The 24,470-nt window shown below is 47.5% G+C and overlaps 2 protein-coding genes and 1 long non-coding RNA gene across 4 annotated transcripts in view; 2 read left to right on the plus strand and 1 right to left on the minus strand.

Annotated features, from left to right (window-relative positions):
- LOC140419270 (uncharacterized) overlaps nucleotides 1-24,470 on the minus strand; it is a 229,738-nt gene that overhangs the window by 11,765 nt on the left and 193,503 nt on the right. The gene's annotated exons all lie outside the window — the stretch shown is intronic.
- On the plus strand, nucleotides 5,107-14,102 carry LOC140419263 (syncytin-2-like). 2 transcript variants are annotated; one of them, XM_072503095.1, is made up of 2 exons: nucleotides 5,107-6,704; nucleotides 11,929-14,102. In XM_072503095.1, the coding sequence occupies exon 2, from the start codon at nucleotides 12,140-12,142 to the stop codon at nucleotides 13,694-13,696; it is 1,557 nt and encodes a 518-aa protein (XP_072359196.1). In that variant the 5' UTR covers nucleotides 5,107-6,704; nucleotides 11,929-12,139; the 3' UTR covers nucleotides 13,697-14,102. The 2 variants fall into 2 exon arrangements, with proteins under 2 accessions (XP_072359196.1, XP_072359195.1); XM_072503094.1 differs by lacking the exon at nucleotides 5,107-6,704 and adding an exon at nucleotides 10,275-10,456.
- On the plus strand, nucleotides 15,921-17,407 carry LOC140419279 (uncharacterized). Its single transcript, XR_011945668.1, has 2 exons — nucleotides 15,921-16,352; nucleotides 16,698-17,407. It is a non-coding gene; the product is annotated as an uncharacterized lncRNA (long non-coding RNA).

Below are 24,470 nucleotides of genomic sequence, written 5' to 3' on the forward strand. Positions count from 1 at the left end.
GCAGAGAGTAGCAATGGAAGGATGCTTTTCTAATTGGAGGGCTGTGACCAGTGGTGTTCTACAGAGATCAGTGCTGGGACCTTTGCTCTTTGTAGTATATATAAATGATTTGGAGGAAAATGTAACTGGTCTGATTAGTAAGTTTGCAGACGACACAAAGGTTGGTGGAATTGCGTATAGCGATGAGGACTGTCAGAGGATACAGCAGGATTTAGATTGTTTGGAGACTTGGGCGGAGAGATGGCAGATGGAGTTTAATCCGGACAAATGTGAGGTAATGCATTTAGGAAGGTCTAATGCAGGTAGGGAATATACAGTGAATGGTAGAACCCTCAAGAGTATTGAAAGTCAAAGAGATCTAGGAGTACAGGTCCACAGGTAATTGAAAGGGGCAACACAGGTGGAGAAGGTAGTCAAGAAGGCATAAGGCATGCTTGCCTTCATTGGCAGGGGCATTGAGTATAAGAATTGGTAAGTCATGTTGCAGCTGTATAGAACCTTAGTTCGGCCACACTTGGAGTATAGTGTTCAATTCTGGTCGCCACACTACCAGAAGGATGTGGAGGCTTTAGAGAGGGTGCAGAAGAGATTTACCAGAATGTTGCCTGGTATGGAGGGCATTAGCTATGAGGAGCGGTTGAATAAACTCGGTTTGTTCTCACTGGAACGAAGGAGGTTGAGGGGAGACCTGATAGAGGTCTACAAAATTATGAGGGGCATAGACAGAGTGGATAGTCAGAGGCTTTTCCCCAGGGTAGAGGGGTCAATTACTAGGGGGCATAGGTTTAAGGTGAGAGGGGCAAGGTTTAGAGTAGATGTACGAGGCAAGTTTTTTACGCAGAGGGTAGTGGGTGCCTGGAACTCGCTACCGGAGGAGGTGGTGGAAGCAGGGACGATAGTGACATTTAAGGGGCATCTTGACAAATACATGAATAGGATGGGAATAGAGGGATATGGACCCAGGAAATGTAGAAGATTGTAGTCTAGTCGGGCAGTATGGTCGGCACGGGCTTGGAGGGCCGAAGGGCCTGTTCCTGTGCTGTACATTTCTTTGTTCTTTGTACTTCAGCCCATACCTCCAACCTAACCCATAACCCCACCTCACCTTTTTGGACACGAAGGGCAATTTAGCATGGCTGATCCACCTAATCTACACATTTTTGGACTTGTGGGAGGCAACTGGAGCACCCGGAGCAAACCCACGAGGACATGGGGAGAACATGCAAACTCCGCACAGACAGTGAGCCAAGCCGGGAATTCTGAGACTCTGGAGGTTTGAAGCAACAGTACTAACCACTGTGCTACCATGTGGCCCACATGTGGGAGTGGTACTGGGGAGAGGCTGTTTAACAGCTCCGTGTGTGGGAGGAGATTTACTCAGTCAAACAACCTGCACAGACATCAGCAAGTTCACAGGCAACAGCAGGGTTTGGATTCAGCTGTTGTTGCTGCTGTTAGTCACATCTAGGACTGAATGATGCCTGGACGTCTGTTTCCAGTGGGGCTCCACAGTTTTCCGGTATATATCAATGATTTAGACTTAAATGTATGCACCAGGATTATACAAAAGTTGCTGATGTGTTTCAGACAATGAAGGAGAAAGCCGTGGACTGGGTCAGGTGGACAGAAAAGTGGTGAATGGAAATTTAGATAATGAGGGGTTAGGAACACACTTCAGTTAACTCCCGATAAAAATAAGGTCACTTCAGGATAATGGAAAAAACTGATTGGTGGGGAACTACAAATTGCCCTTTTAAAAAGAAAAAAGAAAACATTTTAGAATACCCAATTATTATTATTTTTTTTTCCAATTAAGGGGCAATTTAGCCTGGCCAATCCAACTAACCTGCACATCTTTGGGTTGTGGGGGTGAAACCCATGCAGACACATAGAGAATGTGCAAACTCCACGCGGACAGTGACCCAGGGCTGGGATTCAAACCTGGGTCCTCAGCGCTGTAGTCCCAGTGCTAACCACTGCTCCACGTGCTGCCCTAGCTACAAATAATTCTAATAACTTTATTGAACAGTTCTCAAATGGAAAGGCACTTGACCACATTACAACTAAGGATCTGCAATAGACGTTTGATCTAGCAAGTCATATTTAGGGCAAGATTATAAACAGAGGGTATTCATTTAAAGTGATTAGAAAAAGAAACAATGCTGAGCAAGGCTAGGAGAGTGCGCAAAGAAGTGGCAGATGGAATACAATGTGGAAAAGTGTGAGGTTATGCACTTTGGAAGGAGAAATGGAGACATAGACTATTTTCTAAATGGGGAAATGCTGAGGAAATCACAAGCACAAAGGGACTTGGGAGTCCTTGTTCAAGATTCTCTTCAGGTTAATGTGCAGATGCACTGCAGCCTCACGGCGCCGAGGTCCCAGGTTCGATCCCGGCTCTGGGTCACTGTGCGTGTGGAGTTTGCACATTCTCCCCGTGTTTGCGTGGGTTTCGCCCCCACAACCCAAAAATGTGCAGGCTAGGTGGATTGGCCACGCTAAGCTTCCCCTTAATTGGAAAAAATGAATTGGGTACTCTAAATTTTTTTTTTTTTTTTTTTTAAAAGGGTTAATGTGCAGGTTCAGTCGGCAGTTAGGAAGGCAAATGCAATGTATTCAGGTCGAGTGGGCTAGAATACAAGATCAGGCTTCTGAGGCTATATAAGGCTCTGATCAGACCCCATTTGGAGTATTGAGAGCAGTTTAGGGCCCCGTATCTAAGAAGGATGTGTTGGCCTTGGAAAAGGTTCAGAGGAGGTTTACAAGAATGATCCCTGGAATGCGCTATTCACCCCCCCCCCCCCCCCGCACTATCCCTTTCCATACCCCCAAACCTCTTAATGCGATGGCCAAAGGCTCAATCGCGAGTGCAAACAGCAGGGGGAACATAGGACATCCCTGCCTAGTCCCACGGTGGAGAGAAAAGTCTCTCGAGCTGATGTTTTTTGTGCGGACACTGGCCCCGGCTCCTTATACAGTAGCTTTACCCAGTCCACAAATCGTGGACCAATCCCAAACCGCTCCAGAACTGCTATCAAGTGTCCCCATTCTACTCGGTCAAACGCTTTCTCGGCGTCCAATGCCACAACCACCTCTGTTTCCTTCCCGTCCGCCGGTGCCATAACCACGTTCAATACCCTCTTAACGTTTGAAAAGAGCTGCTTCCCTCACACAAACCCCGTCTGATCTTCACCTATCAACTTCAGGGGGCACTCCTCCTGCCTACCTGCCAGTACCTTCGCTAATACCTTTGCATTCACGTTTAAAAGTGATATGGGCCGAAACAACCCACACTCGGTCGGATCCTTATCTTTTTTAAGCAACAGAGACACCGATGCCTGCCCCAAAGTTTGTGGTAACACCCCCTTCCCTATCTCCTCCTCGAACATCTGCACCATCGGGGGTGCCAGCTTATCCTGCAGACACACCAGCGAGTTCACACTGGGGAGCATTCACCTGCTCTTAGTGTGAGAAGGGATTACATAGAAACATAGAAAATAGGAGCAGGAAGAGACCATTTGGCCCTTCGCGCCTGCTCTGCCATTCATTATGATCATGGCTTATCATCCAACTCAATAGCTTAATCCCGATTTCCCCTTCATATCCTTTGATTCCCTTCGCCCTAAGTGTTATATCTAACTGTTTCCTGACAACATACAATGTATTGGCCTCAACTATTTCCTCTGGTAACAAATCCCACAGGCTCACCCCTCTCTGTTGAAGAAATTACTCCTCATCTCTGTCCTAAATGGTCTCCCCGTATCCTGAGACTGCGACCTCTGGTTCTGTACACTCCCGCCATTGGGAAAATCTTTCCTGCATCTACCCGGTCAAGTCCTGTTAGAATATTATAGGTTTCTAAGAGATCCCCCATTCTTCTGAACCCCAGCGAATACAATCCTAACTGATTCAATCTCTCATACGTCAGTCCCACCATCCCAGGAATCAGTCTGGTAAACCTTCGCTGAGCTCCCTCTAGAGCAAGAACATCCTCCTACAGATAAGGAGACCAAAACTGCACGCAGTATTCCAGGTACAGCCTCGCCAAGGCCCTGTATAATTGCAGCAAGATATTCCTGCTCCTGTACTCGAATCTGCTCACAATGAAGGCAAACATACCATTTGCCTTCTTTACTGCTGGCTGTCGCTGCATACTTACCTTCATCGACTGGTGTACAAGGATACCCAGGTCTTGTTGCACATTTCCCTCTCCTAATTTATGACAATTCAGATAATAGTCTGCCTTCTTGTTTTGCTACCAAACTGGATAACCTTGCATTTCTCCAAATTATACTGTATCTGCCATTCGTTTGCCCACTCACTCAACTTGTCCAAATCACACTGAAGGATCTCTGCAACCTGCTCACAGCTCAACCACCCAAGCAACTTGTGTCATCTGCAAATTTGGAGATATTGCATTTTGTTCCCTCATCTAAACTGTTAGGTAATGCAGTGGTTCGCACTGTGGTCTCACAGAGCTGAGGACCAGTGTTCAATCCTGGCCCCAGGTCACTGTCCATGTGGAGACCAGGGGCGAAACTCTCCGGAAACAGTGCGATGTCCGCCGACTGGCGCCCAAAATGGCGCAAATCAGACGGGCATCGCGCCGCCCCAAAGGTGCGGAATGCTCCGCATCTTTGGGGGCCGAGCCCCAACATTGAGCGGCTAGGTCGGCGCCGGACAAATTTCCGCCCCGCCAGCTGGCGGAAAAGGCCTTTGGTACCCCGCCAGCTGGCGCGGAAATGACATCTCCGGGCGGCGCATGCGCAGGAGCGTCAGCGGCCGCTGACGGCATTCCCGCGCATGCGCAGTGGAGGGATTCTCTTCCGCCTCCGCCATGGTGGAGACTGTGGCGGAGGCGGAAGGGAAAGAGTGCCCCCACGGCACAGGCCCGCCCACGGATCGGTGGGCCCCGATTGCGGGCCAGGCCACCGTGGGGGCACCCCCCGGGGCCAGATCGCCCCGCGCCCCCCCCCCTCCACCCCCAGGACCCCAGAGACCGCCCGCGCCGCCTTGTCCCGCCGGTAAGGTAGGTGGTTTAATCTACGCCGGCGGGACAGGCATTTTAGCAGCAGGACCTAGGCCCATCCGGGCCGGAGAATCAAGCGGGGGGGCCCGCCAACCGGCGCGGCGCGATACCCGCCCCCGCCGAATCTCCAGTGCCGGAGACTTCAGCAACCGGCGGGGGCGGGATTCACGCCAGCCCCCGGCGATTCTCCGACCCGGCGGGGGTGTCGGAGAATGTCACCCCTGTTCTCCAAGTGTCTGCGAGGGTGTCACCCACATAACTCAAAGATGTTTACCTCTATTTGCGCGATTCACTCGGTTATGCCGTCTGCAGTCACACCAGGGAGTTCATACTGGGGAGAGGCCGTTCACCTGCTCTCAATGTGCGAAGGAATTTTGTAATTCATCGCACTTCCTGAGGCACCAACAAGTTCACAACAGATTGCAGGGAGTGGATTCTGCTGTTATTGTTTCTGTTCTCAATTACATCCAGGACTGCATTTTGTTCATTCTGTTGGTCAATCGGGATGGTCAGAGAGTTTCTTTCTGCTGGACTGGCCGGTCTCATGGCTTTGTCTCCAATGGTCTGATTCTCTCTGAGCCTTCTTGCAAATATTTGGTTTCACATGGATCAAATAGTGAAAGGGTGTTTGGAGGTTAGAAGATGTTTCATTAACATTTTTGTTTGGCAACCCCAAAATCATGCCACATTGCCATGAAGATGGGCTGTGGTGGTTAGATGGTTCCTTTGTTTAATTTATCTTGGTGCTTCTCCAGAAGAAAACTATCAGGGTCTGAGGGGCAAGTTGTCTCAGGTGCACTGGGAAACTACATTAAATAGTGTGGCGGGTGACAGGCAACCACTAATATTCAGGAACGAAGTAGAAAGGGTTGAGAGCTTCAAGTTTTTAGGTGTACAGATCACCAACAGCCTGTCTTGGTCCCCCCCCCCCATGCCGACTCTATAGTTAAGAAAGCCCACCATCGACTCTACTTTCTCAGAAGACTGAGGAAATTTGGCATGTCGGCTACAACCCTCACCAACTTCTACAGATGCACCATAGAAAGCATTCTTTCTGGTTGTATCGCAGCTTGGTCTGGAGCCTGCTCTACCCAAGACTGCAGGAAACTACAAAAGGTTGTGAATGTAGCCTAGTCCATCACGCAAACCAGCTGAGAGTTTGGCTCAAGAGGAATAGAGCTTGATGGGAAATGGAATGTCAAATAAGAGCTTTGTGTAAACTGGAGTGTCAAAGCTTTGTAACTGTGTACGTGACTTTCGAGATGAATCGCGTCTGCTTTTGCACTAGAGAGTTTGCAATAACAGGATGCAGTTGAGAATGGGTTCCTCATTCTAAAGATAATTATAACTTAGCTGAGAGCAACAGAATGTCACAAGTGAGGCCTCCCAATTTTGGGAACCAAAGGGGCTGTCCCTGATGCTGTATATAACCTGCTGTATAATGTTTGAAGACTGACTGAGTGCTGTAGCTGTTACTGATATAGCATCTTGGTCCCGGCCGTGAAATAAAGTATACGTTGAAGTGACTTGGTGTTCGATTGATCATTTCATCCGGACTGACAATAGCGAACTCTCATTTGATGGCAGCGGTGGGATCTCAAGGAGCCTCGCTGGAGACAGACGGCGTAACTGACTGATCGTGCCCGGACGCCGAGGAGGGATTGGGCCCCCAAATGTGAGTACCCTTGTTACCACTTTGGTTTCCCCCTCCGCTGTACCAAGTGCAACCAGGTCCTGCTGTCTGTTTCTGAAGAGACTCTTACGAGATCCAGGTCAGTCCGGCGAACCTGTTACAGGAAGGGTTGGAGTCCCGTAAGAGGTTAGAGTTCTCTTCGAATTCTGGGGTTGGAAACCCGTGTGCGAGGGTAGGAGACCCTCGGCCCAAAAGAGATACGTAGGGAATGATGATCCTTCTGGTTGCTTAAATACCTTCGCGATAAAAGGTTGGCATTAAAACAAGTGATTGTCAACCCGTGTCTTGAGAACGGAGAACTCCGTCTAAATTATAGTACTTCTCACCAGGTGCGGATGATGCCTTAAACTTCACAATAAACAGGGTTTGACCATTGAGTGCCCTGTCGGAACACTAGAACAATTTGACTAAGCCTCCTGATTGGGTAACGGGGCAGGATAACCCCGTTTAAATTCTTGATTGAATAAGCGATGTAGGATCACGATCAAAATTAAGTCGGTAACCACAAGGATCATCCGAGGATAGGAGACAATGGGTAATACTCTGGATAGCACCTCTGATAGTGGATGTGCGCTTCAGACTCTTTGCGAGCAGTATCCGGAACATTCCAAACAATTACGACAGCTCTCCGGAGAATTACATAAGATCTTAGGAAAAGGACAATGGCCCCTAGGAGGACCAAAGGATTTGTCCACTGTTCTCGAGGCACAACAACTTATTTGGCAGCATAACCGTAGTTCTACGGCAAAAAAAATGATTGTCCTATGGCGAGAGTACTGCCAAAAATTAAAAGACGCGTCTGCTGGCAAGCGAATGCTCTAAAATTGGGAATAGAGTTGACGGGATTGTTAAGACCGCTGAGGTCTTAAAGAAGGAGTGTGCCCACAAGAAACGGGCCCGATCTCCTAGGTCTAAACCACCACAACCCAGTCCGTGCGGACAAATGGCCGGCCTTGCCTTAACCGAGGGAGACGACGAGAGCGATTTAGAAAATTGGCCAGTGGGAAGGAGGCAGCCGACTGCACCCCCGCCTCAACCTTACTATGCCCCTGTGGCAATGGGACCGGTTCCTGTCCCGATTGTTCCTGTTGCCGTAATACCGGTCCCCGTTCCACAGTCCCCGCCCGTGGCCCCCGTAACAGTGCCGATCTCGGCACCAGTTCCCGCAGCACCAGTACCACCCCCGCCAACGGTGCCTATTCCCATCCTACCCGATGCGCCTTTTCCACCACCGCCTCCCCCTGTCGATCAAAGAGGACCAGCCACTCGTACAAGATCCCATACTCGAGCTCAATTCCCCCAAACCAAAGACCCGTGGAATGAAGGGGCGCCGGAGGTTGATTTCCCCGATTATGATGACGATTACCCACCAGCCCAATACCCTGTTCGGCAAGTGCCTAACCCTGCCTCTAATCCCGCGAACCCCCCCTTGAATATTCCGGCACAGATTGGTATATATCAGCCTTGGAAGCCTAATAAGATAATGGCAATCCTTACTCGGGTTCCCGACCGCAAACAGTCTCCGGCAGCCTTTGTCGATTTCCTCCGAACTACTGTGCAAGTTTATAGCGCCGAGACCAGGGATCTATGGGCCCTGGTACGCCAGGTTCTGCGCCCAGAAGAGCATACTCGCTTTCTCAACCATCTGGGACAGCAGACAGGAGCCGCGGCACCCACTATAGATGCCTTACAGGCTGTGCATGCCCAAGATGGTGACCAGCAAACCGCTATCTACAGTGCTCTGTCTACCACCTTACAGAAGCTAATAGACATTTCTAAAGTAATGGACACAAGGCCACGGAAAAATGAGGGAGCTGAAGCGTTCCTGGAGTGCTTTGAAGAAGTCTATAAAAACCAAGGAGGGGACGGCAACTACCAGGCAGGAGGTAACTCTCCCCAATACTGTGCTATGTTACTAAGTTGCCTGCCCACTCAAGTTTCAGACGCAGTCAAAACCAACAATATGGACTGGTCCGATAATACCCCGACCCAAATGGCCCGCGCAGTAAAATACTATTGGCACAACGGGTCTGCCTGTGACCAATCCAAGCCGTCAGTTAAAGTGAAGACTGAATACGCCCAAAAGACTCCAACCCCACCCTCAGACCCCGTTGTGTACCTCATGGAGTCTCAGTTTTATGTACCTCCACCCTGGGCGGCCAGCAACAGACCATAACAAGGAGGACCACTGCCCCCTCCTTATGGAACTCCCTCCTCCCCGTACAGACAACAGCCCCAGCACCACCCACCGCCACAACCATATTCGGCACCAATGCCTTACTCGGCAAATTTCCCTCCCGGACAGGCAACTGACCCGCCCCCGCAAATACCGCTTGTTACAGCTGTGGCCGTCAGGGGCATTGGGCTCGTGACTGCTATCAGAACCCAAAGGGGGGATATAGAGGAAGACAAAGGGGAAGAGGCCGAGGGAGGACCAACTTTATACAAAATAACCCCTTCCAGTACTGACCCCGAATACTGCGAGCCAATACCTTTTTGCTTTTACATATCAAAATCAGCAGTTTACTTGGACCCGGCTACCACAGGGCTTTATACACTCGCCCACTCTCTTTTCCCGTTGCCTCCGGCAGCAGCTCCAGCCATTGGAGTTGAAAGGCGGCTCAACGCTGGTACAATATGTCGATGATCTACTAGTGGCTAGCCCATCGGAAAGAAGTTGCAAAGAGGATACAGCCCAGTTGATGAATTATCTCTACCCTAGGATATGTGGTCTCTCCCGCCAAAGAATTAGTTGCCCAGCCCACCGTCAAGTTCTTAGGCATCCTTTTGTCTGCCGATGCGCGAGCCTTATCGCCCAGCCGTGTGCACCCCACCCGCCACTTTCCAGACCCCTCCACGGCCAAGGACGTCCGACGATGGCTCGGCATGGTAAATTATTGTCGACAGTGGATCCCTAACATAGCCCTCGACACTCGCTTACTACCCCTTTCACCAATAATCCAGGAATCTTTCAGTTCAGCCCGGAGGCTCGGGGAGCCTTTGGGCGGCTTAAAGACGCCTTAATGCGGGCACCAGCACCGGGCCGCCCCCTATACGACAGGCCCTTTCAGCTTTATTGTCCTGTTTTATCCGGCTGTGCAACCGCTGTCCTTACCCAGAAACACGGGGACCGCCATCGTCCTGTTGCCTATTATTCGTCTAAACTTGACCGGGTGGCACTCGGGTACCCCGCTTGTACTCAAATTCTGGCCTCTATTTATAACAGTCTCCAATCAGCGGCCAATCTTACCCTGCAGCAGGACATCGTGATCTGTAGCTCCCACTCTGTCATGGCCCTGCTCGGCCAGCTCCAAACTCAGCATTTAACCATGGCCCGGCAGAATAAATATGAAATTTATCTTCTCAATAACCCGAAACTCCAGTTCCGTCACTGCACAACTATTAACCCGGCCAGTTTTCTTTCTGATCCGCCCCTTGACAGTCCCCACCCGACTCATGACTGCCTCACACTCTTACGTGAGGACGCGTCCGTACGTGATGATCTCACCGACGCTCCTATCCCCGAGGCGGACATGACCTTATTCACCGATGGAAGTGCACCCGTCGGTGAAAGGGGGGATAGGCTGTCCAGTTACGCAATAGTTAACAGGGAGAAACTCTAGAAGCAGCAGCATTTGAAACGCCCTTTTCTGCTCAGCAGGGTGAACTCTTTGCACTTATTCGAGCATGTGTATTGGGGAAGAAAAAACCATAAATATTTACACAGACTCCAGGTATGCCTTTGGAGTTACGCACGATTTTGGACAATTATGGAAGAACAGGGGATTCCTTACCTCCGCGGGCACTCAGATATCTCATAAGCAGTTAGTCACCCAATTGTTACAGGCCTTAATGCTCCCTAAACAAATAGCAGTGATAAAATGTGCAGCCCACACAACTGGTAAAACTTTGGTGGACGTGGGCAACCGGCAGGCGGACCACCAAGCCAAAGAGGCCTCTCGACTAAAAGACGTGGTGGTGCCCAAAATGATGAGTCAGACTAAAAACGTTGAAAAGTCAGTCTCCCTCTGAAAAGCCAATGCCGACCATCACTGACGTCATTCAATTACAGGAGGACGCTCCTGGCTGTGTAAAACGATTGTGGCAAGAATTAGGATGTTGTTATGATCCTGTAAACAAATTGTGGGTCACCCCAGCAGGGCAAACTTGTATGCCCGACATATTAGCAGCCTGGATCACCGAGTGTGTTCACTTTGCAACTCATTGTGATGCACGTGCAACAGGTGATGTGCTGCTCAAAACATGGTGGCATCCGAGACTGCAAGATATAGCACAAAATATTAGCAGCCGTTGCCTGGTATGCCAGCAGTATAACCCTGGAAAAGCAATACCCTGTGAAATGGGAAGAACCCCGTTACCAGAAGGTCCCTTTGAGACCCCCCAGATGGACTACATTGAGTTGGAAAGATGTCAATGTTATAAGCATGTGTTAGTTATCGTTGATGTATTTAGTAAATGGATAGAAGCCTACCCCACCGTGGACAGCAAAGCCGCCACAGTGGTGAAGGTCTTGATGTGGGAAATTGTTCCCAGGTTTGGGATCCCGTATCGGCTAAGTTCAGACAATGGCCCCCATTTTGTGGGACAGATTAACAAAGAATTTTGTGCTCAGCTGGGCATAAAACAACAGTTGCACTGTGCATATAGGCCACAAGCAGCAGGAATGGTGGAGCGTGACAACCAGACATTGAAAACCAAACTAGCCAAATTACAGGCTGAGACAGGCACTACCTGGCTCAAGCTATTGCCCATTGCCCTTTTTCAAATTCGCGCTACACCAGCAGGAAAAACTCGATTAAGCCCTGCTGAGATATTGTACGGAAGGCCTTTTCACACTCCCTGGGATCAAGACAAGCCAAAAGATGTCAACTTTCACCACATGACCACGGAAATAGCCAATTACGTTAGAGCTCTGACAAAGGTTTTAAAAGGTGTCCACTCACGGGTCCGAGCGGCCCGGTGGGGATGTACCCCCCTTGTCCAGTACTGTCACTATTAACCGCGGCGAGTACGTTATGATCCGGAACTGGGTTCGGAAAGGGCTGGAGCCACGATGGGAGGGACCGTTTCAGGTTCTCCTGACCACCCCCACGGCTGTGAAAGTGGAAGGCCGGAATGCTTGGATTCACATTCATCATTGTAAGAGTGTAAAAATATCGTAGGAATTATAACTCTTTGTCTTAAGTTCTAGGGGAACGATAAAGTTGAACTACAGTCATGAATATCGTTCTCGTCGCTCTGACCTTGGTTGGCCTCATAATCCTGGAAGGGGAAACTAGACGAAAGGTCTGTGAGCCCCAGCGGAGGAGCCCTCGCCATCTTTGCCAAGGGGACACCCTGCATTGTGCCAGTCGGGGCGCGCAAAGGAGATCATGGACCATGATGCCCGTTGATCGATGTTCGGCTCAGTTCCTGCGCCAGGGTCAAAACCGGCCCTTGGATACGACACACCGGCATCGCCTATCCTGCGACCAACATGCCTACAAATGGATTATGAATGCAGGCACAAAAACAGAACAATGCCGTTACAATGTGACTTTCAGAAGCAACCATCCTGGGCTAAACGGGAATTGCATGTGAACACTTATTTGTATATGTCATATGTGTACGCAAAGGATATGAATGTTTCTGGTTGCTGGGTATGTACACATATCCCGACCCATGCTAAGGGAGGGATCCCCCTCAGACCTGTTCCTCTGAACCTGTCAGAAACAGTAGAATGGCATATTTACCAGAATGGTACTCGTCAATGCCCGAGGACTATAAGAATTGCATCTATGGTAAGACACCTAGAGGGTGGGGCAGCTTCCAGTTTATCGTTTCTCCCCATATCCCCAAGACCTTGGAAAGAGGGGGGCTATCCAGTGAACACCTTTGAGATGTGGTACCAACCAAGTTATGACCAATCCCACCAGCCTCCGTTTCTTACCCTCACTAATACCACCAACATGGGAAGACCACTGGGAATAATATGTTTAGTAAGGAATGTGGTTAAAGGAATATTCAAAGGTGCTAGTCGATGCAAGCACAAATTTGTAGTGGCCAACATATCCAAGGTCTATCCCGTAAATACGTCTCCTCAGTTTTATGGGTGTACACTAGACGTCCCATACGCTAACGGGACAGGTACCTTCAAGTACTCCCTGATGGCTGAAGGGTTTGACGTGGACAAACTCACTTCATACAATGGGACGTACTTTATTTGTGGCCACAAGGCATATCCCTGGCTGCCAGAGAATTGGACGGGATCCTGTTATCTGGGGTATGTAGTCCCCTTTATACACCACCTCGCCAATTTAGGCGACCATTACCAAATGATGAAGCGAGAAAAGAGAGCAATAACTGAAACGCAGCGATACTTTGGGATCCTGCTTCCCCCTATCGGGGTAGCTCTTGCATTAAAGGAAATAAGGAAGGTAGCAAAAATCCTGGAAGAGGTAGCAAACGACACCACTGCAGCATTGACTGAGATAAACAATGAAATGGTGGCAATAAGAACCGTAGCCCTACAAAACCGAATCGTCCTCGATTACCTCTTTGCAAACAAAGGTGGGACATGTGCCGTGATCGGTTCGGAATGTTGCAACTACATCCCCGATCGTTCGGAGAACATCACCCACCTCATGGATCATATCCGCAAAGAGATTAAGAAACTGCATGAAACATCAAGAGATGGGTGGTTAGATTGGTTGTTTGACGGATCATGGGGGTCTTACCTAGTGCATGGATTAATAATCCTGGTAGTTGTAATACTTGTAATAATCATGCTTAGCTTCCTAATGAAATGCTTGTGTAAAAGTGTTGGTGCAGTAGTAATTTCCCAACAGTTAGTACAGCAACATGAAGTGAGCCTTGAAGAGCTCATGGATGTGAAAGAAGGTGCAGAGATACGTAGGAAAATGATAGAAGTGCAGATAGAATGGGAGAGAATGAGACAAGTGGCTATGGATTAGAAGAAGTTATCATGAAATGATAAAAGGGGGGAATGAGAGTTTGGCTCAAGAGGAATAGAGCTTTATGGGAAATGGAATGTCAAATAGAGCTTTGTGTAAACTGGAGTGTCAAAGCTTTGTAACTGTGTACGTGACTTTCGAGGGGAATCACTTCTGTTTTTGCACTGGAGAGTTTGCAATAACAGGATGCAGTTGGGAATGGGTTCCTCATTCTAAAGATAATTATAACTTAGCTGAGAGCAACAGAATGTCACAAGTGAGGCCTCCCAATTTTGGGAACCAAAGGGGCTGTCCCTGATGCTGTATATAACCTGCTGTATAATGTTTGAAGACTGACTGAGTGCTGTAGCTGTTACTGATATAGCATCTTGGCCCCGGCCGTGAAATAAAGTATACGTTGAAGTGACTTGGTGTTCGATTGATCATTTCATCTGGAGTGACAATAGCGAATTCTCAAGTCTGCCTGGTTATGACCGTCACCCTCTTCACAACTCCTGCTGCTGATGTACCTTCACCTGACAAAAAGCAATTTGTTCTGGACAATTACCAGCAACATCCAAAATCATTCAGAGTTTGGATTGGTGGGTGAGTGGTTTCCTTTCTACTGTGGAGAAGCTTTGTGTTTTTTGCTAGATAAGTATGTTTTCAATGAGAATGTTACAACTAATGGAGCTTTCAGAATTGTGGTTGATTCTGTCAACAGTTTCAAGGGCAATAATAATGATGATGTCCTTAGATTTATAGGCTAAATGTTGTGATGGGTATTTGATAAGGATAATACAGCTGTCATTGTAAATCAATTGCACAGCACCAGACTGATCCGGATATTGTTCATAAAACTCAGACCCATTCACAAACCCCAGTGTATTCCAACAGTAATGTGGCTTTAACAGGTCTAGTGGTGGGGCTCTTTCATACGGCAACAACCCAGCCAAATAATAATTGTGAAGTTGCAGGATATCCATGCCTTTATTTTTTAACCCCATAATTCACCTACTCTATCACGCCGGGGATTTTCGCTTTCTTAACAATATCACTGTGGTTTGTGGGGTCTGTAGAATTATTCAATTACACGCTATCAGGTACTCTATGTACAAACTAACCAGTGGGCACTTAACATCTGCTGAATAAATGGACAAATGGACAGCACGGTGGTGCAGTGGTTAGCACTGCTGCCTCATGGCACCAAGGTCCCAGGTTCGATCCTGGCTCTGGGTCACTGGCCGTGTGGAGTTTGCACATTCTCCCCGTATTTGCATGGGTTTCGCCCCCACAACCTAAAGATGTGCAGGGTAGGTTGATTGGCCACGCTAAATTGTCCGTTAATTGAAAAAATGAATTGGGTATTCTAAAAAAAAATGGGCAAATCATTTTTTTCCACAGGGGTGAATGTGACTATGAACTATCCAATTGGAAAACCTTTTCTTTTAAGATCCCGAATTACAACAGCAGATATACAGATGGGCAGCACGGTAGCATTGTGGATAGCACAATTGCTTCACAGCTCCAGGGTCCCAGGTTCGATTCCGGCTTGGGTCACTGTCTGTGCAGAGTCTGCACATCCTCCCCGTATGTGCGTGGGTTTCCTCCTGGTGCTCCGGTTTCCTCCCACAGCCCAAAGATGTGCAAGTTAGGTGGATTGGCCATGCTAAATTGTCCTTAGTGTCCAAAATTGCCCTTAGTGTTGGGTGGGGTTACTGGGTCATGGGGATAGGGTGGAGGTGTGGACCTTGGGTAGGGTGCTCTTTCCAAGAGCCGGTGCAGACTCGATGGGCCGAATGGCCTCCTTCTGCACTGTAAATTCTATGTAAAAATCAATGTACATTGTTCTGACTCTGCCAGCAGGGCTGTGGGATTCAATGGAGAGATCTTCCAAAGAGCCAGTACAGGTATAATGGGCCAAACGACTTCCATTTGTGCAGTATCATTCTGTGAAACACTGAATATTCAGTATCAGGAATAGAGCGAGAAAGAGAGAGGGACCAGTGACGGCGCGATTGAACCCAGCCAGAGTAAGTACCACGAGAGGAGGTAAGAGAGGAAACCGCATAGAAGCTTGAACGCCTCAGCGTGGTCACACAAGAGAACACTGAGAAATGGAACATAGCAGATCATCAATTCACAATTTGAGATTTTTAATTAATTAACCTCAAATCGTAACAAAGTTATTTTGTTGAGTGTTTGTGATTTGAATGGTAGGACTATTACCCACCATTCCCTGCGGTTGTGAATGTGCCCTATTCACTCCACAGGAGGCCAGTGAGCAGGCGCAGTGGTGTCTCCGGTGTATGTGCAGTCGGGACTGTATCTGGAGCATGCGCATTATCACTTTCTTCGGAGCCCTACCAGCGCGGGAGGGCTTTTGTGGTGGGTTAGAGTCGGTGGGGCGGAGTGAGTACTGGAGCTGTGGGTCGGAGGAGAGAGGGAACGGAGGCTTCATAAACACCCGGCATAGGCCCCACGGCCGGAATCAGATCCTGCATGTCCCGAGTTTGCAGCTGCGGAGCTTCTATCCGGGAAAAGGCCCAGTTCCAGCGCCGCCATCTCCGCTCAACGGGGAGCGGAGCGCATGCGCGGCAATTTTTGCGGAGCAGCCGATTGGACGAGGCTTCAGGGTCCCGGTGACCAGGAGAGAAAATGTTTGAGTAATTGAAAGGTGCGATTTACGGGCGCCCTCTTTCCATGATGTGGAGTTGGACTGGGGTGGGCAGAGTAAGATGTTTTACAACACCGGGTTAAAATTCAATAGGTTTCTTTCGAATGGCTAGCTTCCTAAGGTGAATGAGGAGAAATGTCTTCCCTCTTAGGGTGGTTAGTCTTTGCAATTCTCTTCCCCAGACAACAGTGGAGGCTGCATCATTAAATATATTCAGAGCAGGGGGTGGAACGTTACAGCTTTTGGGGAATGAGATAGAAAAGCATGTTTCACAGCAACTAGAATTGTCTGTTCTGAATTTGTGAGCTGTATTGACTCGATGACATTTCTTATCTCCTTTAATAGAATATTAAAGCGGAGGATTTTCAGTAAGAAATCTCAAACCAAACTTCACATCAAGATCTGACAGAGTCACTAAGCCATTTTACCATCAGTGTGACTAGAAAAGCACCGAGACACAGACACCAGCACCATGAGGAAACCATGGAAATGTGGAGATTGTGGGAAGGGATTCACTTTCCCATCTGAGCTGGAAACTCATCGACGTACTCACACTGGGGAGAGACCATTCACCTGCTCTGTCTGTGGGAAGGGATTTACTATTTTATCCAACCTGCTGACACACCAGCGAGTTCACACTGGGGAAAGACCATTCAGCTGCTCCGTGTGTGGGAAGGGATTTACCAATTCATCCAACTTGCTGACACACCAGCGAGTTCACACTGACGAGAAGCCATTTATCTGCCCCGTGTGTGGGATAGGATTCAGAAATGCATCCCATCTGCAGAGACACCAGCGAGTTCACAAGTAATTAGAGGGGTTGGATTCTGCTGATTTTGCTGCTGTTAATCACATCCAGGACTGAACCACGTTCATTCTGACAGTGGGTGAAGTGGGAGGTCGGAGGGTATCCCTCTGGACTGGTCGGGCTTCCAATTGTCACTCCAGTGGACTGATACTCTTTGAGTAAGAGCACATTTCCACTGCAATGATCTGGAAAGGCAGATGTAGTACATTAATGTTATCCGGTTTAGTAAATAGTCTTTTTCCAACCACCACAGGTGTCTTGTCTTGTCTTTCATCCATCCTCGTTCCGTGGATTGGCCACTCTCTCGAAAATCTTTCTCCACTGATTTCTCCACTGCTCTCACTGCCTGTCCCATCGAGAGGCCAGTCCACATTCTGATACTATCCACCCAGGTCATCTTGGACCTTCCTTGTACATGGTTCCCAGGTGTTTTGCCTGGCACTACCTCTTTTTCCAAACACTCCCTATTCACAACACATTTCCAAAATCCGTGAGCTTCCTCGATATCACTGCCTCAAACAGGTTCCTCTGAACACCAGCTTTCTCCATCACCCACTCATTCGTCCACTTTGCCGTCCGGGACACACGGAATATCCGTTTGAGTCCTTTCATTTCAAACACTTTTATTGGAGCCTCGTCGCTCTTCTTGATGGTGCAGCTTTCACTGTCACAAGGGCTTTCAGAAGATGAATGTTCATTGTAACCCAGATGCTGCGACTGATACACCTCTTTAAGTGAGATCACAACACCACGACCCTCCAGTCTGGCCTGAACTTATTTGGTAGACTCTGGGGAGCAGGAAGTCAATACAGTTCCAAAAACAAGTAGCAGGATAGAGAGTAAAGAAATAGTCTGCAACCTAAGTTCAGGAACTGCAGCCAATGGCAAAATGACAAGAAGTATAAGGGCGGCACGGTGGTGCAGTGGTTAGTATTGCTGCCTTATGGCACCGGGGACCCTGGTTTGATCCCGGCTGCGGGTCACTGTCCATGTGGAGTTTGCACATTCTCCCTGTATCTGCGTGGGTCTCTCCCACAATCCAAAAAGGTGTGCAGGGTACGTGAATTGGCCATGCTAAATTGCCCCTTAATTGGAAAAATAATTGTGTACTCTAAATTTAAAAAAAATAACTATGGTGAGTATACTGGTTAAACCAAAAGAGGAAAATAATAAACAAGTGAGTAAAGCATCAGTGCTGAGGGGCAGGTTGAGGGTATAGCCCAAGTAATAGTTCTACAAACTAATGCACAGAGTGTAAGGAATAAATTAGATGAATCCAAAGATGTGCAGGTTAGGTGGATTGGCCATGCTAAATTGCCCTTAATGTCTAAAATTGCTCTTAGTGTTGGGTGGGGTTACTGGGTTATGGGGATAGGGTGGAGGTGTGGTCTTGGGTAGGCTGCTCTTTCAAAGAGAAGGTGCAGACTCGATGGGCTGAATGGCCTCCTTCTGCACTGTAAATTCTATGATAAGCTGCAAGTGCAAATTTAAATTAAAGATTATGATGCAGTAGCTATTACAGAGACATGGCTGCAGGATGGTCGGGACTGGGAACTAAATATACCTGGTTATAAAGTTTACAGGAGGGACAGGAAAGTTGGCCAAGAGGGTGGAGTAGCCTTACTGATTGTCACCTCTATGGTGAGGGAGGATAAATGGAGGGAAAGAATCCAGGGGAGAGCATATCGGTGGAACTGAGGAACAGAAAAAGATCTAAATCTGTAATGGGTGTTATGCATCGACACCCTGGTGCCAGTTCTGAGGTGTTAGATTGTATAAATGCAGAAATTAGGCATGTGTGTAACAAAGGCAGAATAATATTAATGGGGGATTTTAACTTACACATAGATTGGGAGAGGCAGACAAGGAGCTGTCAGGAAGGTAGTAAATCTCTGGAATATGTCTGGGATAGTTTCCTGCAGCAATATGTTCCAGATATAACAAGGAGACAGGCAATATTAGATTTAGTTCTGAGTAATGACTCAAATTTAATTAGTAGATTAACTGTGCAGCAACAATTATCAAAGAGTGATCACAACATGACTGAATACAATGTCGGGTTTCAAAGTGAAAAACACGATTCAGATACTAGAATTTTAGACTTGGGTACGGCTGATTTTAATGGAATGAGACAGAGAGCGTCCACGGTAAACTGGGAACATCTGTTAACGGGTCAAACAACTGAAGATCTGTGGAGAAATTTAAAGAAACATTGAATGAGATACAGAGCAAGTGTATACCCCTCAGAGGAAAAGGCTCCATTTCACACAAAAAAACAGCCATGGACAACTGAAGAAGTTTGAGACAACAAAAAACTAAAAGTGAGCGCTTACAAAAATGCAAAACATGCATAGATCCGGACAAATGGCAGAGATACAATGACCAGCAAAGGGTCACAAATCAGCGGCTATGAGCTAAATGGGATTATGAAAGGGAACTTGTAAGGCACATCAAAATCAAAAATAAAAGTTTTTATAGTTATATGAAGGAAAAGCGGGTGGACAGGAGTAATGTCCCACTAAAAGCTAAAAATGGAGATATTGTCAGTGATAATGGGGAAATGGCAGACATGTTGAACAATTAGTTTGTCTGTGTTTACAGTTGAAAAGGAGGATACTTTTCCAGAAGTCCCATAAAAATAACTAGTCGCTAGAGGGCAGGGACATCATCAACATAAGTATAGCATCGGTAACTAGGCAATTAATGGCACTAAAGAGTGACAAATCCCCAGGACCTGACGGGTTCCATCCGAGGGTGTTAAAGGAGGTAGAGGAACACATTGAAGATGCCCGAACTATAATCTTCCAGTGTTCCCTCGATTCACGAATAGTCCCTCTGGATTGGAAAATTGCACATGTCACTCCACTTTTAAGAAGGGTGAAGGGGAAACCAGGGAATTACAGACGGGTTAGCCGAGCATCTGGTAGGGAAATTGCTGGAGTCTATAGTCAGGAATGGGTAGCTGAACAGCTCGAAAAACTTTGGTCAATCAGGGAGAGCCAGCATGGATTCATGAAGGGAAAGTCACGCCTGCACACAAACACTCAGTTTGGGTTCCATCAAGAAAAGTAGGCTCCTGACCTCATTACAGCCTCGGGTCAAACACGACAGAAGAGCTGAATGCCAGAGATGAAGTGAGAGTGACTGCCCTTGACAGCAAGGAGCCTGAGCAGAACTGGAATGAATTGAAATCGGGGGAATACTCGCCGCTGGTTGGAGTCATACCCGGTACAACGTAAGATGGTTATGGTGGTTGGAGGTCAATCATCTCTGCTTGAGGGCTTCACTACAGGAGTTCCTCAGGGTGGTGTCCCCGGCCCAACCATCTTCAGCTGCTTCATCACTTACCTCCCTTCCATCATTAGGTCAGATGTGGGATGCCCGCAGATGACTGCACAATGTTCAGCACCATTTGTGATTTCTCAGATAATGAAGCAGTCCATGTTCACATGCAGCAAGACCTGGGCAATATCGAGGCTTGGGCTGACAAGTGGCAAGTGACATTCACATCACACAAGTGCCAGGCAATGACCATCTCGTACAAGAGAGGATCTATCCAACACCCCTTGATATTCAATGGCATTACCATCAAAATCAACAACATGGGGGTTACTATTGATCAAAAACTGAACTGGACTAGCCATATTAATACTGTGGCTACCAGAGCAGGTCAAAGTCTAGGAATCCTACGAAGTAACTCACCTCCTGCCACCCCGCCCCCCCCCCAACCCCCCCCACCCCACCCCTCAAAGCCTGCCCACCATCTACAAGGCACAAGTCAGGAGTGCAATGAAATATTCTCCACTTGCCTGGATGAGTGAAGCTCCAACAACACTAAAAAACCTCAACAGCATCCAGGACAAAATAACCCACTTGATTGCTTCCCCTTCCACCAGCATTCAATCCCTCCACCGCCGATGAACAGTGGCAGCTGTGTGTACCATCTACAAGATGCACTGCAATAACTTGCCAAGGTTCCTTCCGCAACACCTTCCATACATACATACAGTCCAGATGAATGCATAAAATTGCAAGAAGATATTGACAGACTTGGTGAATGTACAAAAGTGTGGCAGATTGAACTTATTGTAAACAAGTTTCAGGTTATCCATTTTGGACGAAAAAAGGATAGAGCAGAGTACTTTCTAAATGGAAAGAGGTTACATACAGCGGATATTCAAATCGACTTGGGGTTAAGGAGCACCGATCCTTAAAAACCCACAACCACTACCATCCAGAAGGACAAGAGCAGCAGATACCTGGGAATCCCACCACCTGGAGGTTCCCCTCCAAGTCACTTGCCACCCCGACATGGAAATATAAAGCCGTTCCTTCACAGTCGCTGGGCTGAAATCCTGGAACTCCTCTCTAACAGCACTGTGGGTGTACCTACACCTCAGGTACTGCAGCAGCTCAAGAAGGCAGCTAACCACCACCTTCTGAAAGGCAATGAGGGATGGGCAATAAATGCTGGCCTAACCAGCGCCAGCCACATCCCGTAAATTAATTTTGAAAAATCTTATTGAATTGTTTGAAGGTGTGACAAAGGTATTGGACAGTAGGATGTCTATAGGTGTTAGTTATATGAACTTCCAGAACACATTTGACAAAGTCTCAGATAAGGGACTAGTCAACTAAAGTGGAAGCCCATGAGGTTGAGGGCAAATTATTGACATGGTTAGGAAATTGTTTGACTGGCAGGCAAATGAGAGTGGGGATCATTGGTAAGTATTCTAATTGGTAGGATGTGACTAGTGGTGTACCACAGGGATCTGTGTTGGGGCCACAATTATTCACACTATTCATTAATGACTTCAATGATGGCATAGAAAGACATATATCCAAATTTGCTGATGATACAAAGTTAGGTGACATTGTAGACAGTCCAGATGAATGCATAAAATTGCAAGAAGATATTGACAGACTTGGTGAATGTCCAAAAGTGTGGCAGATTGAATTTATTGTAAACAAGTTTCAGGTTATCCATTTTGGACGAAAAAAGGATAGAGCAGAGTACTTTCTAAATGGAAAGAGGTTACATACAGCGGATATTCAAATCGACTTGGGGTTAAGGAGCACAGATCCTTAAAATGCCAGGAACAAGTGTAGAAAATGATCAAAAAGGCTAATGGAATGCCAGCCTTTATATCGAGAGGATTGGAGTACAAAGACACTGAACTTATGATGCAACTATACAAAACCCTGTTTAGACCCCACTTGGAATACTGTGAGCATTTTTGGGCACCACACCTTAGGAAGGATATATTAGCGTTGAAGGTAGTGCAACATAGGTTTACAATAATGATACCTGGACTACAGGGTTTAAGCTACAGGAGATATTACACAAATTAGGCATATTTTTCATGAATTGAGAAAGTTAAGGGGTGATCTAATCGAAGTATTAAAGAACAAAGAAAAGTACAGCACAGGAACAGGCCCTTCGGCCCTCCAAGCCCATGCCGACTATGATGCCTGGCTAAGCTAAAATCTTCTACACTTCCTGGATCCATATCCCTCTATTCCCATCCTATTCATGTATTTGTCAAAATGCCCCTTGAATGTTACTGTCATCCCTGCTTCCACCACCTCCTCCGGCAGTGAGTTCCAGGCACCCCCTACCCTCTGTGCAAAGAATTTGCCTCGTACCTCTCCTCTAAACCTTGCCCCTTGCACTTTAAACCTCTGCCCCCTAGTAATTGACCCCTCTACTCTGGGGGAAAAACCTCTGACTATCCACTCTGTCTATGCCCCTCATAATTTTGTAGACCTCGATCAGGTCGCCCCTCAACCTCCATCGTTCCAGTAAGAACAAACCGAGTTTATTCAACCGCTCCTCATAGCCGATGCCCTCCATACCAGGCAACATCCTGGTAAATCTCTTCTGCACCCACTTAAAGCCTCCACATCCTTCTGGTAGTGCGGCGACCAGAATTGAACATTATGCTCCAAGTGTGGCCTAACTAAGGTTCTATACAGCTGCAACATGATTTGCCAACTTTTATACTCAATGCCCCAGCCAATGAAGGCAAGCATGCCGTATGCCTTCTTGACTACCTTCTCCTCCTGTGTTGCCCCTTTCAGTGACCTGTGGACCTGTACACCTATATCTCTCTGACTTTCAATACTCTTCAGGGTTCTACCATTCACTGTATATTCCTTACCTTCATTAGACCTTCCAATTGCATTACCTCACATTTGTCTGGATTAAACTCCATCTACCATCTCTCCGCCCAAGTCTCCAAACAATCTAAATCCTGCTGTATTCTCTGACAGTCCTCATCGCTATCGGCAATTCCACCAACCTTTGTGTCATCTGCAAACTTACAAATCAGACCAGTTACATTTTCCTCCAAATCATTTATATATACCACGAACAGCAAAGGTCCCAGCACTGATCCCTGAAGAACACCACTAGTCACAGCCCTCCAATTAGAAAAGCACCCTTCCATTGTTACTCTCTGCCTTCTATGGCCTAGCCAGTTCTGTATCCACCTTGCCAGCTCACCCCTGGTCCCGTGTGACTTCACCTTTACTACCAGTCTATCATGAGGAACCTTGTCAAAGGCCTTACTGAAGTCCATATAGACAACATCCACTACCCTACCTGCATCAATCATCTTTGTGACCTCTTCAAAAAACTCTATCACGTTAGTGAGACACGACTTCCCCTTCACAAAACCATGCTGCCTCTCACTAATAAATCCATTTGCTTCCAAATGGGAGTAGATCCTGTCACGACGAATTCTCTCCGGTAATTTCCCTACCACTGACGTAAGGCTCACGGCCTGTAGTTCCCTGGATTATCCTTGCTACCCTTCTTAAACAGAGGAACAACATTGGCTATTCTCCAGTCCTCCGGATCATCACCTGAAGACAGTGATGATCCAAAGATTTTTGTCAAGGCCTCAGTAATTTCCTCTCCAGGCTCCTTCAAATTTCTGGGGTAGATCCCATCAGGCCCTGGGGACTTATCTACCTTAATATTTTTCAAGACGCCCAACACCTCGTCTTTTTGGATCTCAATGTGACCCATGCTATCTACACACCCTTCTCCAGACTCAACATCCACCAATTACTTCTCTTTGGTGAATACTGATGCAAAGTATTTAAGATATTAACATGGAAAGACAGTAGATAAAAATAAACTAACTTTACTGCTCGGCAATTCGTAAACTAGGGGGCATAGTCTAGAAATTCGGGCTAGACAGTTCAGGAGCGGTGTTTGCAAACATCTCTTCACTGAAAGGTTCATGGTAGCACAGTGGGTAGTACTGTTGCTTCACAGCTCCAGGGTCCCCGGTTCATTTCCC

Source organism: Scyliorhinus torazame, chromosome 5, assembly GCF_047496885.1.
Source record: "Scyliorhinus torazame isolate Kashiwa2021f chromosome 5, sScyTor2.1, whole genome shotgun sequence".
NCBI classification, from domain to species: domain Eukaryota; kingdom Metazoa; phylum Chordata; class Chondrichthyes; order Carcharhiniformes; family Scyliorhinidae; genus Scyliorhinus; species Scyliorhinus torazame.